Genomic DNA, 18,105 nt, shown 5'->3' with positions numbered 1-18,105 from the left:
AAAGTCGTCGAACAATTTCTCAACGGATTATACCGAGATTTGCTCTCCGGAAAGTTGGGTAATTCCTTTACAAGTTCGCGCTGGAAGAAGTTTCGCTTCCCCCTCCCCCCTCCCATCGCCCGTCCTTCTTCTTCCACCCCCTCCCCCCTCCTCCCGCCTCTCTTCCCGTCGAATCACCGTCCGTCTCTCGCGCTCTCCCTCTTTCTCTCTCTCTTTTTCCGTCTTGCGTCCTACGAAGACAATGAGAATAATTTCCTTTCGCTTCAGGGCGCCCCTCTGACGCGACGAAATTAGCGGTTCGGTTTCTGCGGATCCTCAAATCTGGATTAACGAGATATCGTTTTAAAAAGTGACGGATGAGCCGCAGCCGCGTTAATCTATGTAAAAGTAGCTAACGCATCCGCCTCAAGGGAACTTCTGCTTTTAATAAGAAACGAGATACGTTACGTCATCAGCAATATCTATATATGACTTGTATGGTATATAATTTATATATGTACAGCATGATGTACCTTTGAAATAAAGCTCACTTGTCAGTTGCTGCTCAACAGTACGGCATGCTTTTTGTTTACAGAATAGCAATGGATTACAGTGCCAAGTACCTGATATTTTTAGTTATAAGCCTGGCATTGTCCGGGTACGAAGCGGACGATAAGTACCAGACGAATCTTTCGAGGAAACGACGCTACGTCGTTTTTCCCGAAGGCTCCACATTTTCCGTAAGTATCGGTGCAATACCGATCGATTATCGCGAATAATCCCCAGTAATTTCCACTTAAAACTCAAACACACGGTATTATTATTCATAGCGCATATAGAAGTTGTTTTGTTCATGCTAGCTTGAATAGATTTTTAGAATACGGTAAATATTAATTTAAATGCAAATGTAACGGGTGCATTAATTAATTTAACATTTAGTTGTAAGGGACGTCGCTCGCAAGCTACTGCGTGCGGTAATTAACTCGATAATTAATTACTTAACGATTGAATGCACTTGCCAATAGGTAATTCTGAAGTTACACGGAATTATTAAATTTTATTATTACCGATATGTGTCGTATGCACTGTCACATTTTTTGCGCGTGACTGAAATAATTTTCAGCTAATGGACGAGATAATTCAATTGACAGTTATTTGTTACAATTTTTTTAAAGAACGTAAGAATGATTGTCTTCTAATTTTCCATCACATAAGATTTTTATTTATAACTGCAGACGCAATAAGACTATTAAGTATTAATCTTCTATATAATAAGCTTCTTTATTATAAAATGTTTTGTTATAGAAAACCATAATCTAATTCTTTAATTTTATTCTCAAAGTATAAGATTCGTCAAAAGAATTGCGGATTTTATTATACATATATCAAATGGAGGTAATATTTTTCGCCAATAAGTTAATTTTAATTTAAGATTTAACGAGATGTTTATTAGTATCAATATTATTATTTAAAAAAGTTAAATTGCTTCAATTTAATTTGTTCCTATTTTATTTTATGTTACATACTCTGGATTCAATCTATATGTGTTTCAAACAGACGATACGCTCAGTTTGCTGGAACTGAGGATTGTAATATTCACTCAAAAATATTATTATTGAGTACTAAAATCCGCTTCAGACCATATTTGGTATTTTCTTTGTTGTTGAATTTTTTACGATCTTTATTAGGTCTCTTTTTTTTTACTAACGTTATATTAAATGATATCGTAATAATTATATTATTACGATGAAAATACAAGGATGTTGAAGTAGTGAACCATGTAATCTAATGTACTCGTATTGTGGACTGTTTGCAGATCGCCCTCTGCTTGACGGTACACACCCTGACCCCGGACAACATCTTCACCGAGGGTCTTAACTGGGGCATCTCCTACGACCTGCCCAACGAGAGTAAGCCCGCCCTGGAGCCCTTCTTAGAGCTGAGGAACGATAAAGTTAAAACGAGCAACAAGCACGATCGTTACGGTTCCACTGCGATCGCTAATAGGTACGGCGCCCTGAATTCAGGTTGGAGCAACAACATCAGGCAGGGCTTCGCACCTGGCAAAAAAAAGTACCGCAAGTCGGAATACTATTACTTGCAAAGGAGACACCGGAGGGAGCTCTACAACAAGCTGGAGGTCATTATGAACGCGTAGGTAGTTCCCGCTTACTTTATTTTTGCGAAACTTCGTAATAGTTAAAAGTATTGACTTAAGAAATTATTAAAGTCACACCAAGAGCGCTTTTCTTGAAGCAATCTAATTTCCGAATTTATTTTGTGAATTGAATTATGACGTACATTGTTGGAAAATTTGTGTTATATTTAACACATTTCACATGTCCCAAACGGTCCACTTAAAATTTTTTGTTAATTTAACATAAGATGAATATGTTAGAAAGTAACAAATATTATATTAAAAAATTAACACAAAAAAATGTAACACTGACACAATTTGTAAGCAAACTGTGGAAACATATTTTTTCAATAAAATTAACATTTGTGATATGTTAAATTAATACGTATTTTATCCATTTATGTTAGAACTTTCATTTTAAAATACATTATTTTTATGTTATTTGTTTACTTAATCATAGATTGTATTATTTTAACACTAAGAAATGTTGAATATCAATTTAACACAAAATATTTAAATATGTAACATAATCATATTATGTTAAACTGACACTCGAATATGTTAAAAATGTCAACACAAATTTTAACAAACAAGTGAGTGGACCGTTTCTAACATAAATACAAAATATTTTTTACTGTGTAAATTTAGGAAAATATCATTATATATAAAAATGACAAGCGTACAAAGATCTCTCTAAATTTGAATCAGTGGAAAAGTCAGTGATTGAATTAGTAACGTCATCGTTAATGAATAAGTAAAATAAGCTTTTCACGTTTCATTGATTTTTCAATTGAATTTCACTGATTACCAGTCACATACCTGGGACTGGGATGCATTCAATGAATAACCATTGATAATCAGTGGATTATCCATTTCATCAGATTTAGAGAATACATTAATTTTTTTTAACAATAAAGAATTATATTAATGTTCTTACGATAAATGCAAATTTGTCCCAAGAAATAATTCTGAGTTTGAATTTCATAAAGCCCTCGCGCTTGAGGATTGAGTGGAGCACTTGCAGGGCACTCTCTGCGCGCCGATCGATAATGCATAATAACGCGAACGGTTGCATTAAGCAAATTATGATAATAACACGATGGTGTAACGATCGATGTTGTCTGAATTGCGATCCGATTAATTCCGCGCCTGATATAACGATTAATAGCATCCGCGCGCCCGCGTTAAGATAACAATTTCTCCGGATCGACCGTCTCGCGGCCCACCGCGCGCGCGTCATCCATTCAAATTGATCGAATATATTAACCTGGATTTCAACGTCTTGAGGAGCGAGAGAGAGAGAGAGAGAGAGAGAACGCGACAAATTTTCATGGGACACGCTCGCGAGACAAGAGACACGCTCGGTAATAAAATGGAACGGGCGGTTTTAGCGGCTTTCGCGGAGCGATCGAGGCTTCGGGCCGCCTGTCTTGTCTCTTTATGGAGACCCGTCGAGACACCCCCTCGACGGGGTTCTCCTTCCGTGTCATCTATCGCGGCGTACCGACACGTATCGGCGACCCCGCATTAACGGTGTGGAAAAGCCGATACATCGCGATAACGATGGTCTCGCGCGGGACCGAGAACTCTTCGTGCCGCGTTCGTGTCGGCCGAAGAAACGCGCTATTATCACATCGCGCCAGCTTACAATTTGTCAAGTCATATTGTATTATCGGACGGACGTACGACCGACGGCGGCAATTACGCCGCGCCCGGATTCAGCCAATTAATTTTAATTGCCCGGCGAAAGATTCGAGATCCCGCGTTTTACCGGAACACGCTAATATTAATCACCTCTAATGCCAATTGCCCGATTATTCATAATGTATCAAGGCCATTTTCCCCAGCAAATCTTAAATTAATAAATTAACTCATTCATTATATTCGTCTGCGTAATTGAGAACATATATAGGGGAGAGTTGCCAAAAGTGTACCGGTCTCATAAAGCGTACCTCTTCAATATTTTAGTTCCCCTTAATAGAAGCAACATTTAGTAACAAAAATATGAAGTAAATAAAAAATGTATAAGATAAACAAAAAATGAACAGATTGTTTTGTGCTATCAACATTTTAAAAAATCAGATACGCAATTGATGTAAATTTTTGATCAATTTATATAGCTAATATTATTGTAACCAATGCAATTTTTAATTGAATCATTATTTTTTCCTGAAAGAAAGTTTATGATAGCATATTTTACATTCATTGTATATACATATTTACAATTATTATAAAAATTATATCAATATTTTTATCATCTCTGTCAAGTTTCCTAAATCGTACCTAATCAGCATAAGAGTTCTTATATCGTATCGGTACAATTTAGGAACACTAATGTATCTTTATCTTTAGATCACATGACATAATCAACATTATTTATTTTAACACGATCGAAGTTGTTCTGTAGCAAATCTGTAAAGGAAAAAACCGTCATCGAGTTGCGTAAGCAAAACAGCTATTATTTAATAAATTACAATTAAAGTAGGTATTAATTCATGATTCTTTTATCAATCTTGTGTTTTTAATTATTTTCAGTCATAAATTAAATAGTTTAGAAAATGGTACTACTTATTAATAAAACTCCAGGTACGATTTAGGCGACCGGTTTGCTGAATCGTGCTTTTGACAGCATGTTACAAAAAAGCTTAGAACAAATTAATTTGCTATTAGTGAAAGATTCAACATGTAATATTAGATGCCTTGAACATCAAGCTAATTTCCGACGTTCGTTTGCATTCTAAAGTACCAAATGTGAAATATAACCAAAAATATCTTAGGTGGTACGCATTCGGCAACTCTCCCCTATGTATATTTACGTATATCTACGTATAATACTGCTGCTTCTCCAGTCAAATGTTCCTTTTACATCGCACGCAAAGCTTTGTTGTAATCTGTCGAAATCGATCTTTTTTCCCTCCGCGAAAATATAACCTGAGACATCTTTCTTGTCGCAATTCACATCGGCCTACCAAGCGGGCAAAAAACAATCGTACATTTGAAGAAATTCCGCGGCACATCAATGAAAAGACTAATCCGCGTTATTTATAACGCTCGCGAAGAAAATAACTTGGCGACTGCAACCGACGTCGCGCGCGAGGCGACAAAAAGGGGGCCATTTGTCGAGTCCCCGCGCATAATTCAGCGAAACGCGTTCATTGCATCCCTCGCGACGCTTTTGGCGACGTTTATCGAACGACATTTACTCCGCGCGCGTTCCGTCCGCGGAATAACGAGGCGAGCGTCAGAGTATTGCGGCTAATATTCGCAATGAAATCATTCACCCCCGGTCTCGCCCCGAGAAGATGCTAAAGCGACGGTTTACGCCCGGCGTCTTGTGGCGACCGCCTGTGGGTTATGCAAGGAACGGCTCTCTCCGCGTATAACGCACGAGTGTGTGTGTGTGTGTGTGTGTGTGTGTGTGTGTGTGTATGTGGACGACACGTCGCCGGTGGTTTAAGGGATTGGTCGGCGGTGGTAGTGTCGTTGGTGCGGCTTAAGGATAGCATGAATCAGAGGGTGACGCTACCACGGCCGCGGAACGGCGCGGCGGCGGCCCGATAGCGGCGACGCGGGGAGGAAGAGGGGAGGGTGGTTGTTTCTGAACGGGTCTTGGCGGACCATTTATCCGTTTCTCGGGCCAACGACCACGGAAAAATAGTCTCTCTCTCTCTCTTTCTCTCTCTCTTTCTTTCGCGGCCGAGGCCATAACCAGATTTATACCCTCTGCCAGGGTGGTCCGATTATTTTCGTCGAGCGTTTCGTTCCAGGGTCGTATAAGGCCGCGCGCGGCAATAGCAGCGCCGAGCGCGCGTTTTTACTTCAAGGAGCGCATAACGCTCCGGGGACATTTAAGTCGGGAACCTTTTGTAATATAACGTTCGCGATAGCTCGCGAAGAAATCCTCCGAAAATGTGATCCGTAGCGCAGAATCGAATATCGAGCGTCTTACTTCTCTTGTAAAAAAAAAAAAAGAAAGACATTTGACGGCGAAATTAATTTTTCTTTAACTGATCGCTGCAACAAAAAGTACAGGAGCGTCGATGTAAAGCTATATAGTAAATCATAGTTAATGAATTAGACTTTTATAATTAAAAATATTTTCGATTTTTGCAAGAAGTTTTCAAGAGGAATATAAGAATAATATATGTTAACGTATAACTTTTACATTACGTTTCAATATATGTATATGAATGGAGAGATAAGCTAATGGTATCCCATAACGTAAAACAATCGGATAAAATGTGTGCGGCTTATCAGATTGTTTATATTAGGCAGGCAGTACTATCTATCTCATCTCTCCAGAAGATCTACTTCGTTAGATCCTTCCTACAAAATAAATAACAGGCATTTACTCAGATTCGAGTTCGTCAATTGCGTGTAATAAATTACGTTGTCCTTTTCCGCCCAAAAACACATTTGTTTTTCTATTATCTATAATGCGAAAAGTTTACATTGTCACGATTTAATTTGCTTGAGGAAAATCAAAGTTTGTAAGATGACTTTTACTTTGCAAAAGTAAATTGTACTAAAATATAATAGAAATCTTGCCTTAATTAACGTCAAAAGAAAAGCTCATTAATTTTTAGATTAACAAAATTTAAAAAATTACACTATTAAACATGCAACTATATATGCGTCTAATATATATTTCGTATCCTTCAAAACCTTTTAACTTACTATTAAAAGAGTTTTTCGGTAAAAAAATACACACACACACACACACACACACATATTCCCTCGTAATATCGCTCTTTCTTCAGATTCTGTAGTCAACGGGAAAATCTGATAATTACTATCTCCATCTTGCCTAAGATTTTACCGGGTACAAAGTAGCAGTGATAGGCAAAAAATTTACTATCGCGAGATCCGCAGTCATGCAGACGAAAAAAAAGTCCAGGCCGAATTTAATAAAAATCGAAGTGTATTTTTGAAACTTTTTTTCAGCGAGCTATCTTAAGGACGCTCTTTAATCTTTGGCGAAAAAAAATGTACGAGGCACGAATCCGTATTAGGTCCCCCCTTCTTTTTAGAATTAATAAGTTCGCTAAGAGCTTGTTACCGAGAAGATGGATTATGTTCTCTTCTCGAGCTTCTACTTACGTAAACTAGATATTAATCATATTTATTGACCAATTTGAATTTATAAGCATTTATCAAGGAGGAGGTTTTTCATCCATACTAGGATTCACGGATATATATCCTTAATCATCTTTTGCAAACATTTTTTTTTATGACAGACCTATACTTTATTTTTATCTATATTTTACTGAATTTTATCTGTATTTTACAGACGTTTACACAGAAGTTTCGCAATTCTCTTTCAGAATGGGCTTTGACGGCCGGACGTGTGTTCTACGCGCGCTTTGCGAAGCATCCCAACGATTAATGCCGAAGGGAAACACCTTAATAGAAGAAATGATGAGAATATCATTCTCGTAAGGATCTTTAAACGAGATGGACAGGTTTGGCAAATATGCGCTTCGAAGGATCGCGGGATTGGTATTCTATTTTTCGAATTTCTTCCTCTACATTTCACTTTAAGAATTCATGAATATTAAGTGCCGCGTAACTTTAAAATAATGTGATTTAAGAAAGCAGGAAGAGAGAGAAAGAGAAAGAGAGAGAGAGAGAGAGAGAGAAAGAGAAAGAGGGGGAGAGAAGAGAAAAGAACAAATGCAGCGGAAGAGATGCAGTTAACTGATGCTAAGTAGGTGCAAGATTTATAATAACGCTAAATAAATAACACTGGATAAATAGCCTTTCTTAGAGCGAACTAAACGCAAACTGGGTTTACATTTTTATAAACTTTTATTATTAACTTTTTGATTATTTATTATTAAGTTTTGTTATTAACTTTTTGATAAATGCAAAATCCTTCTTTACACCAAAAACGGTAAAAGGATAGAAATTTTTCGCGCTTTGATGTTACAATTCGAGAACGGAATTTCTATTATCCACTTGACACTAACTGCTCGATATAATTTTATATAGTTTTGTCAACTATTTGTCCTCTTGCTTGTGAAAAACTCTTCACTTTCAAACATTCGCACAAAAGCTATCGACAGCGTCTCGACATTTTTGTTCGATTGTATAATTCGTTACTACCACTTGACCTATATCTACTTGAAACACTCTACATAAAATCTTGTATTGTGATATCATAAAAAGATGAAAGCTTTTATGAAAAAATTTATTTATGATAAACCGAATTTGTGCACTTTAATTTTCTTCTCAAAAATATGTCACAAAACTAAGTCTAATTTCCTAATTAAATTTTTACAATAAATTTTTCACTTCAATTTAATTTTTATGTGAAATCTACTTGCAAATCGTGTTTCAAAATGTTCTGTATCAATCTATTTTCATTCTATTTCTTTTAAAAGCTAAATTCAAAATTAAATTGGATATAACTATAAACCCTCTTCATAAATAAATAAAATAAGTTTGCCAAGACAAACGGATTACGGATTATATAGAATCATGATTCATACATGATAACAAAATTTCTTCTATCTAACGAATCGAGGGGAGGAAGACACTTTCTCGATTACTCTCTACATTCGATTATTACGAGCAGCCTACTCATCATCTTAAAAAGCAAACGAATCGAGCAAAAATTGCGCGATTCGCCAGAATTAGTAATCTTTCGCGGAATTCCCTTCGGAGAGGCCATTATTTTATCATTCTGGAAGAATATTTCGGATGTAATTTCTCGCTTGATGATACAGGGAAAATCAAGACATGCGGTCCGCCATTCCTCCTCGTCGATTTTCCGACGATCCTTCGACGCGTAATTCGATCATTGCCATGTATGTAGGCGGGACTGAACGGACGGCTTGCAATCTAAAAGATAACTCGCTTCGCCCATCTCTCGTTGCAGATTACCTCTGAAGAGAGTGTTCTCCTTCGAGCCGGAGGAGCATCGCACGTATACCCAGGCTCATAAAGCCGGCCACGAGGGCAAGGACTGCGCGGCCATGTTTCCCGGTTGCAGTTTCTCCCTCATCGACTTGGCCCTCGGGAAATATAACGCGCCCCCGTCCGACCGCCCCGGAGATGCCGCGGACCGCGCCGGAACTTTCGGCACGGAGGACGGGCCTGCCGTGGATTGGCCGGGATACAGCATGAGGTAACGCGATGCATGCAAACGGCAGCCTGATTTCATGTTTGCTGCGCGCGAACGCGCAGGGTGCCTCTTACGACGCTGATGATGACGACGACGACAACGACGACGACGACGACTTACCCTCGATTGAAGTAAACGATCACCATGAACATCAGAAGGATGCAAGTTTGATAGACTTTGGTGTGGTAATTTCGAGCATACAGATAGAAGAAAACTTTGTTCCTGCAATAATCTCTTAATTTCATAAATTGCTTCTATCATTGTGGTTGCTCCGGATGTTGTACAAAGCAACAAAGACATAAAATACTAGAAGGAAAATTTGTAATAACTGTAAGGGAAGGGAGAGAAAGAAGGGTAAGCTGACAACCTTAAGGTTTATCGATTTTTCGTAATTTCTGTGATGAAATAATAATAATAATCTATTTTTTTTAGATTCACTAAAACCTTACTTCTGTTTAAAGCAAAAAGTTATTTGTAAAAATGAGAATTTCTTTTAATTAATATTTTTTTAAGGATATGCCAGTTTTTCGTCATCTTGCCCCCATATGGGTAAGATAACTTTCAATAGACAAAAAGTTAAGTCAAGTTAAAAATGTTACAAATATACATTAATTATTTATAAAACATTTTATAAATAATTATGAACAAAAAATTACATGTGAGTCCATCTAAATACATATTTCTCATTATATTATTCGCTTTTGTGGACAGATTCAGATGAAATTACTAGAGATTAAGTATCATTATCTAAAGTCTTTAATAAGTTACGCATTAACTCGTCGACTGTTATTCCGTTTTTTTTTAAATAAGTATGAAACGCTAATTTTAAACCAGCGTTGTAAATCTCGCGTAATAATGTAACTGTTATCAGCCTAGAAATATTAGCAATTCGTCATCTTATTTCCACTTCGTCTCTCTTCCCTTTTCCCCTATCTGACACTTCGTCCCTCATCTTCTTCCCTCCCCTTTTGCCCTATAATATTAACGCCCGACACCGTGATAATTAATGCTGCTATTCGTTCTTTATCGCTATTATTATTATCGCGTGCAAAAGCACAAGCGCGAATTACGTTCAAACAACTAATATACGATTTACGAGCGGTACATCATTAAACAGAATGACAGAGTTGAAAGTGGGACGCTGAAAACGAGGGGAGAGAGAGAGAGAGAGAGAGAGAGAACGGGGGAAGGGGGAGAGGAGAACATATGGCGCCGACGAGGTGGATATGGTAGGTACGTCCCCATAATACAAGCTATAACTACGTTCCTCGTTACATCATTACCTCGTATTGTACAGAATAGCATGATTTAACTAATTGGATAGAATTGTATTGAATTGAACAACACGAAACGCCAGGATTGGAGCCAAGAAACGAGAAAACATATATATCGGGAACCGATAAGAGAGGATTGAAGAAGGAATGGCTTAAGGATCCTGTCGGAATTCAAAGGAATGTACTCTGCAAGTATTTTTCTGCAAGTATCTCTCCAATATCGTATATGACATTTTTAGAATACAGAGACCTCTTTTCATACCTCGCGGCATTATTGCGCGAGGTTTGCAACGTTGGTTTAAAATTAGCGTTTCATCGTGTTTATCAAGAAAAAAATCACCGAATGAGCTGATAATCGAAGGATAATCAAATTTATCAATTGAATCGTTCAAAGGTATATATACACGTATTTCGGTTTTGACTATGGCGCTTAATGAGAAAATAATCCTGATTATTCGTGCGCAATGAACAGTACATATACGGTATCTTTTTAATTACATTAATACGTTTATAAATGAACACTGCAAGTGTCAATTGTTGCAGAATACGAGGCTCATATTGCGCCGCGTCCGTATAACTCGCGTAAATCACGGAATTCAAAACATATGCGCAGTTGATGCAATTCGAATGTGAATAAAGCCACATTTTGCATTTGTAAAATTGCACTTGAAACATAATTATAATATTTTATGCGAAATATAAATTATCGTGCATTTAATAATTTTTTAACAGTTTACAAAATAATATGGAAATTAAGTTTCGCAACGTAACTAAAGTACGATTGTAAATAAAATACGATCGCAAATTTATTTATTTATTTATTTATTTTAACAATATTCTTAAAACTCGATTAAAACAAATTGATTTTAGCATTCAGATTTGTATAATGAATTCTGTAATAAATAAACAAAATTTTACGGATCTTTCAATATAAGAATGAAATCATGCGAGAGACGCGTCAGAAAAAAACTGCAATCGGAAAGTTATTGTACATCCGTCTTTTTTTTGTATTTGCTCTACTTTCATTTTGTTTGTTCTACCCATAACTTCCATTTAGTGCAGGCTAACCATTTTTCAGACATGTTATAAAGTATACAAGAAGATGCGATAGGGGTTTAATCGTGCACGGCCGATGTGGATTGGGTGAGATATGACACGAAATGGGACGATGCATCAAGAAGCGGTGGAAGTAGCGGAAGGGGGAGGGGGGTGAGTGATGGAAACTGGAGAGGAGGAGAGTACCCTCGAGATAGCACTTATGTTGTATTTGCACGTGTCATAAATACTTTATATCTTCGCAGAAAAAAAATGATAATTTTGCTGAAAATTTCCCGTCGTAACTTATGCAACGTCAGACGTAAAATTATTCCGCGTAGTGTGTAAGTCCACTGATTAAACAATCGCGATATTTTTTGACAGATTTTAGAAGATTTTATTTGGAAAGCCATAAGAGAGAGAGAGAGAGAGAGAGAGAGAGAGAGAGAGAGAGAGAGAGAGAGTATTTTGAATTTTATTTGAGCGTAAAGAAGTCACGCATTTCCCTTCTCTCTTTTTCTAGGATCAGTCTATAGTTTCTATGTATAATCTTTCGTTTCCGTTTCTGTTCTGTTCTTCCTCATCTTTGCTCGCCGCTCTTATCTGATATCATAGCGGCGTTGCTGCATGGAAAGAACAATTTTGTTGAAAGATCTAAAAATTTTGCTAAATATAGATCTGAAAATAATCTTTTATTGAATCATCAAAATAATTTATTGGAATGTTAAAACTGATAAGCATTGCTATAAAACGTTTTGATATTCTAGCAATTGTTTTGACTTTTGCATCAAATTATTCTGATTATTGAACAAAAATTATTTTCAGATCTGAATTCAGCAAAAAATTTTTCTTTCCGCGTGCGAAATAAAGAATGAAAAATTACTTCGGCCCTTCGCGAGAAAGAACCCTCGGGCAACACGCACCGGTAACGACATAAGAATGACGAGACTGTTTCGTCCTGTGGGTCACCGGAGAGACATTGTGTGCGATAGGCCCATCCTGCCCATCGGCCGGGAGAAATTGATTTTGGATTTATTCGGTGACGTTATAGTGTGTCGCGGTGGGTGTCTCCATGGGAATAAATGACACTCTCGCGGCGCCGATGATATTACTGGCGATGAAAGAAATCCGATATATTGATTGCGAGGGCGAAATAAGCGCGCGAGGCTCGTTAATAGTACTAGACAATTTTCTCTATTAAAAGTTAAAATCGTAAAGCAACCAGTTCTGTTACTTGCTGTTCCTCCTTTCGCTCGTAACGAGATAGCGCCGCCGTTTGGATAGTGCCGCACGACGATGGAAAGATTCCAAAAAGAGATCTTCTCCGCGGTAATGCTACAACTTTTTTTTCGTTATTTACTTCACATTAATGGACCTGCGTAGGACTTTCTGGATGACGTTAATGCCGTTAATAGCCTCGATAATTTAGCGCCTTGCGGACGCCGTTGGATTTATTCGCATCGAGGCTGCTGCGGGTGAAGCCGGGGGTCTAAAATTTTTATTAATTCAGACTCGACTCGACGAGAGAAAAAGAGAGAAAGAGAGAGAGAGAGAGAAAAAGAGAGAGAGAGAGAGAGGAACATAATAAGATGCCGAATAAAATGCGAATAAGATTATAAGATATTTACGGAGTTTGTCACTCCGCTGCTGAAGCGGCGCGCGACGCGGCGGAGAGAGGCCATTAGACGCTCTCCTCTCGCCCTATTTATACTGCAAAGGTTGCTTTACGTTTTATTGCCGACGTCGTGTTTGTTTTGCCGGTAAGGGACGCCCTTTTTGCCCCGTTACAAGGTGCGGCTTTTTATCATTATATACACGGCGGGTGCGATGCACCTGTCTTGGTGTGCGAAAGGCCGGTGCACAGCCGCCTCACGTCACACGTGTAACCCTACACCTTCTTCTGGAACCTCGCTGGAACGGATAAAGGGACTTCGACGTCCGCATCCATAATAGGCGACTCGCATATCCTGTCCTGAGTAAAAGCGTCGGCAAGCTCGCGTCGTAAAGTCGCAATTAACTGTAACAGGCGTGCGCCGAGAGCGCGGAATTAACTGTAATTCGGGGACGCGTTCTCTAAATCGGATTAAACGAGGCGAATCTCGGAAAGCGGCGCGAGAGTTTTTATCCACCCGCCATAATTCAGTAATCTACGTTGTAATATGTACTTACGGCGCACGAGAATACGGGACGCGCGTAACGCGCGACCCTCCCGCTGCAAACAAGTTAGCGCGCTGCGTGCGCGTCTAACGAAGTGGTCGAAATCCGGGCGGCGCGGATACAACGGGACGACGGGCGGCGCAGGCAGAGGCATAATTTCAAATGCCGTACTTTTCCGATTTTTTTCTTTTTTTTCCAATTTCGGCAAAGCCTTAGGAGGCTTTAATGTCCCGCATCTGCGCGATGATAAAAATTAGATTTAAGAAAATTACGCCGGCATAATTGCACTGACGGAGCATTAATGTTGCCATTTAATGGCAATTAAAAATGGGGAAATCCAATTTTTTTACATTTTCGGCGGCCGCTGCTCTATATCTTTCATAGCGAACTTATTAAAATTAATACACGCGGGCAGGGACCGCCGACCTGTAAGATACATTAGTGACGGAAATTAGTTCTCGTTTCTATCCCTTTTTTTCCCTCGGCCTTTGAACGTGTGTGACGCTCCATTCAAATCTATATTTAATCGTAGAAAAGGAATCAAGCGTAATGTGTAATGCACTTTTAATCCTCCACCGCGAATCTCCTAAAAAACCTCGCTTCGCCGTGAATTCAAATTCAGGACACGGTGATTCGAGATGCGGTAACCGTCCGTGAAACGGAGCGTATCAATTATAGGCAATTCGGCACTTTATCCGACGGCGGCAACGATTTTACTTCCTGCCCGCCGCGCGCGCACGGCGATTTCATTTTTGAAGCATCTCCCTCCCCTGCCTCTGCTATTTTTTTTTCACCAGCTCGAATAAAATCCGGTAAGAGCGAACGGATATCGATTCCACGACAGCGGCGGCGGCGGCACCGCCCCGGTTCGCGGGCGTGGTGCCGTTGTAGGCCGCTTGTAACAGTCCTCCTTCTCCGACGGCGGCACCGCTCCGGCACGGCTCCGCAATTCCCGCGGCCGCGAGCGGCACGCAAGAGGCAGCGGCAGGCCATCCGCGTGAGCCGCGCGCCGCGGGCCCGCGGAGCGCGGAGTCGCGTTTTCCGCGTGGGCGGTCGAACGCGGGCGGTCGGTCGAAGGCGAGCCCGCCGTTTTCGCGGTCGATGCGACGCGACGATGTCGTGATTCACGCGGCACGACGCGACATCCCTGCTCGCGGCGCGGCCCGGGGGAAGCGCGCCGCGAGCGCATCCGCCGCCGCCCCGTCACGCTTCCACGCGCGCGAGACGCGCCCGCGCCCGGATATTGTACGTGTATATAACCTTGTGCTTTGCTTATGAAATAACGCGATAAGCGCCGCAAATATACGTGGGACGCGCATGCTGACGCGGGTATCTCGCGCGCGCGGGGCACGTTTCGCTCCTTCTTCAGCGCCCGCCTTCGACCGGCGATATTTAATTTTATCGTGGGAGCTGTCGCGCCGCTTTGTGATAAATATCATCACTCGTGCAGCGCCGAGAACGTAATTTTTGCGGAGCAGGGGAAATTGTTATTAATATGACCACGCGCGCGATTCGATTCGTGCAGATGATTGAAGCGATATTTTCCGGTAGAAAAATTCCTTTCAATGCGAGTCGCGTGACGTTCTTCGTCGAATTTATATTAATGTAAATTAAAGTGAAAATATATTACTTTAAAAATGTATCGCGCATGTAACGAAATGTATTTACGCCATTCTTAAAGCGATTCGTAATTTATACAAACTCGTCAATTATTCGCTAATTAACTTTGAATATACATGTAGCTTAATCGTCGTTTTATCGTTTTCTATTCAAGTAAAATTTTAAGAAATTACAATTTAGAAAGATGTACTTAAAGTGATGATTAAAACTATTTGACATTTAGAAAGAATTAAAAAAAAATAGCGATACAAGATATGCAATAAAGTGTTCGATCATCAACATCTAATAAGACACAACTCGTTGTTCTCTTTACTTGTTAAAGCGCGAGAGCGCTGTCAGTTCGCTCTACTGAAGGGAGAGCAGCGTTTATTATCGATCATGCACCACGATCGTATACAGCATCGCGCGTTATGGGCGCGGTCTCGATGAAGAGTGCCGATGGCCTGCCGCACATCCGCGTGGCTTAACCGGACGCAACGACTTTTATGCGGTCCAACTTTCCAGACTGAACCTACCCGTCGAAAGAGCCAATTATGGCGGAAACTTTTTTAACGGTTCTCGTTCCCGAGCAACATTCGACGGAAATCCTTACAGCGAAGAGGAGAGCCGCCGCCGTTGACGCGAAAAATATCACCCCGTTCGCGACGTTCAAGAATACACACAAAGGGCGAAGCCTGCAATTTTCGACTCGCGTCGAGTCGGAACTTTATCGTCTGCAACCTTATCCCGCAACCATATCCAGTCCTCCTGCCTCTTGTTCTTTATCTCTGTTGCCGCGTTAATAAATTTCTCTCGTGCATCTCGAACGGGCGCGCCGAAGTCGTTTGCGGCGGGACCGCGTCGACGCGCGGTGATATGCCTGTCAATATAATCGATGCTCGACGGTGAGTCTCCGTTAACTGCAAATTAAGGCGAACGTTATATACGAACGGGAGTTTGACGAAGTTCGGGAAGACAGCGCGACTCTCGTTAAGTTCGCACGGCGTGCAAGCTGCACGTATGCACGCACTTTACGCGTCGTCGCGTCGCGTCGTCTAGCTAGGCGGCGAAAACGCGGCCGCCGCGCCGCGCCGCTCTGTGTCGTTGGAAGCGGACGACGTTTTAAGCCACTGCTGCCGGCTCCGCAGCGCGTTGCACCGCCGCCGAGGGCTCGCCGCGACGCGACGGGCTAAAGTATTGATTCGGGAAGGAAGGCATCGCCCGTAGCACTACTGCCGCAGCACTTCCCGTCGGAAGAAATTGGTTCTTTCCGATTAACTTAATTTCGCGAGCCGCGCACTGCCTTCCGGAGCTCGGCGCGCGTCTTGCCTCCCCTCCCCCCTCCCCTCTTTTTCCTCCCCGATTGGGAGCACTAAACAGTTTCGGTTGCCGTGCGTAAGTTGACACCGTGCCCTGAAACGCGACGAGTTCCTCCCTTCCAAGACCGTCCTTCCCAATCCGCGTCGTCGCCCCTTCGGCGGCTTGTGTGACACTCGAAAATTCCGCCAGAATTCCGTTATTCTCGATATCCTTATCTGCGTTAATCGACACACGCGTATATAACGTTCGTTTCAATAAAGAATGGCGAACGTTCTGTTATTGACAGCAACACAAGAGTTTACACGATAAACTTGATTGGAGGGGCGAGTATACACAGCGAGGTACAAACGTACCGCGTAATAAACATTTTGTCATTCATCGGCGCGGCAACGTAATTAATCAGATGCGCAATTAACTCTTGATAGAACCGCGCTCGCGTTTACGGCGAATCACTCGAATGGCTAAACCGATTTTATAATAAACGTTCGCCGTGACGACAATGATTTCGAAATTTGGCAACTCAATAATTATGCAGGCGCAATTATGAGCGGTGTATTTTCTATCCATACGTGAGAGGCCTGCAGCAGCGCGAAATCGCCGTTGCGTTTGGAAGACCCGTGCATGGAGAGAACGATTTTGTTGAAAGGTCTAAAAATTTTGCTAAACAGATCTGAAAATAATTTTGTATTAAATCATCAAAATAATTTGTTGGAATGTTAAAACTGATAAGTATATTACTATAAAACGCTTTAATATTCTAGCAATCATTTTGACTTTCGCACAAAATAATTTTGATTATTGAACAAAAATTATTTTCAGATCGGGATTCAGCAAAATTGTTCTTTCCGTGTGCCCGCTCTACAATATACATATATATGTATACGCAAAATTTGCGCGAGCGCCATTTAAGGGGTTACACCACCCTGGAGGCCGTAAAATGATACCTAAGTTTGGGATTTTTTTCTGAGTAAATAAATAACTTTATTAAAAAATTACTTTAATGACATTGTTGTACATATGTAATAAAGTAAAAAAAATATTTTTTTTATTTTTTTAATGCTCAAAATGGTGGCACACTGGTCTACTTGCCGAATGCCTTTTTTCTAAATTTTGAAATTGGTGTACAAGATTGCAGGCACACAGTTTGACCTTGAACAAAATACAAAGAATTTTCATTGTCTATTAAAAATTATAGATGTACGTAAGGGTTTTTTAAAATATTGATTTTTCTCAAAATGGCAGTTATTTTACAAAAAATGTGTATTTTTCGCCAGTAGTCTTTCTTAAAATAGCTGCCATTTTGAGAAAAATCAATATTTTGAAAAATCCCTACGTACCTCTTTAATCTTTAATATGTAGATAATGAAAGTTCTTTGTGTTTTGTTCAAGGTCAAACCGTGTATTTGGAATCCTGTACACCGCACGGAAAGAACGATTTTGCTGGGAGACCAAAAAAAAACCTGAAAATAATTTTTGTT

At 40.2% G+C, this 18,105-nt stretch overlaps 1 protein-coding gene across 1 annotated transcript; it reads left to right on the top strand.

Moving 5' to 3' along the window:
• The first annotated feature begins 581 nt into the window (after positions 1 to 581).
• Positions 582 to 9,249, top strand: LOC105453115. The gene is made up of 4 exons (XM_011694830.1): positions 582 to 719; positions 1,796 to 2,133; positions 7,441 to 7,551; positions 8,997 to 9,249. The coding sequence occupies exons 1-4, from the start codon at positions 582 to 584 to the stop codon at positions 9,247 to 9,249; spliced, it is 840 nt and encodes a 279-aa protein (XP_011693132.1).
• The last annotated feature ends 8,856 nt before the right edge of the window (positions 9,250 to 18,105 follow it).

Source organism: Wasmannia auropunctata, unplaced genomic scaffold (assembly GCF_000956235.1).
Source record: "Wasmannia auropunctata unplaced genomic scaffold, wasmannia.A_1.0 LD336004.1, whole genome shotgun sequence".
In the NCBI taxonomy this organism is placed as follows: Eukaryota; Metazoa; Arthropoda; class Insecta; order Hymenoptera; family Formicidae; genus Wasmannia; species Wasmannia auropunctata.
The sequence above is the reverse complement of the archived record's forward strand: the minus strand, read 5'-3'. Positions and strand labels throughout refer to the sequence as shown.

Coding starts and splice junctions, on each gene's coding strand:
- LOC105453115 (XM_011694830.1), top strand. CDS start 582: ATGGATTACAGTGCCAAGTACCTGATATTTTTAGTTATAAGCCTGGCA. Junction 720..1,795: donor CCGAAGGCTCCACATTTTCC/GTAAGTATCGGT, acceptor GACTGTTTGCAG/ATCGCCCTCTGCTTGACGGT. Junction 2,134..7,440: donor CTGGAGGTCATTATGAACGC/GTAGGTAGTTCC, acceptor ATTCTCTTTCAG/AATGGGCTTTGACGGCCGGA.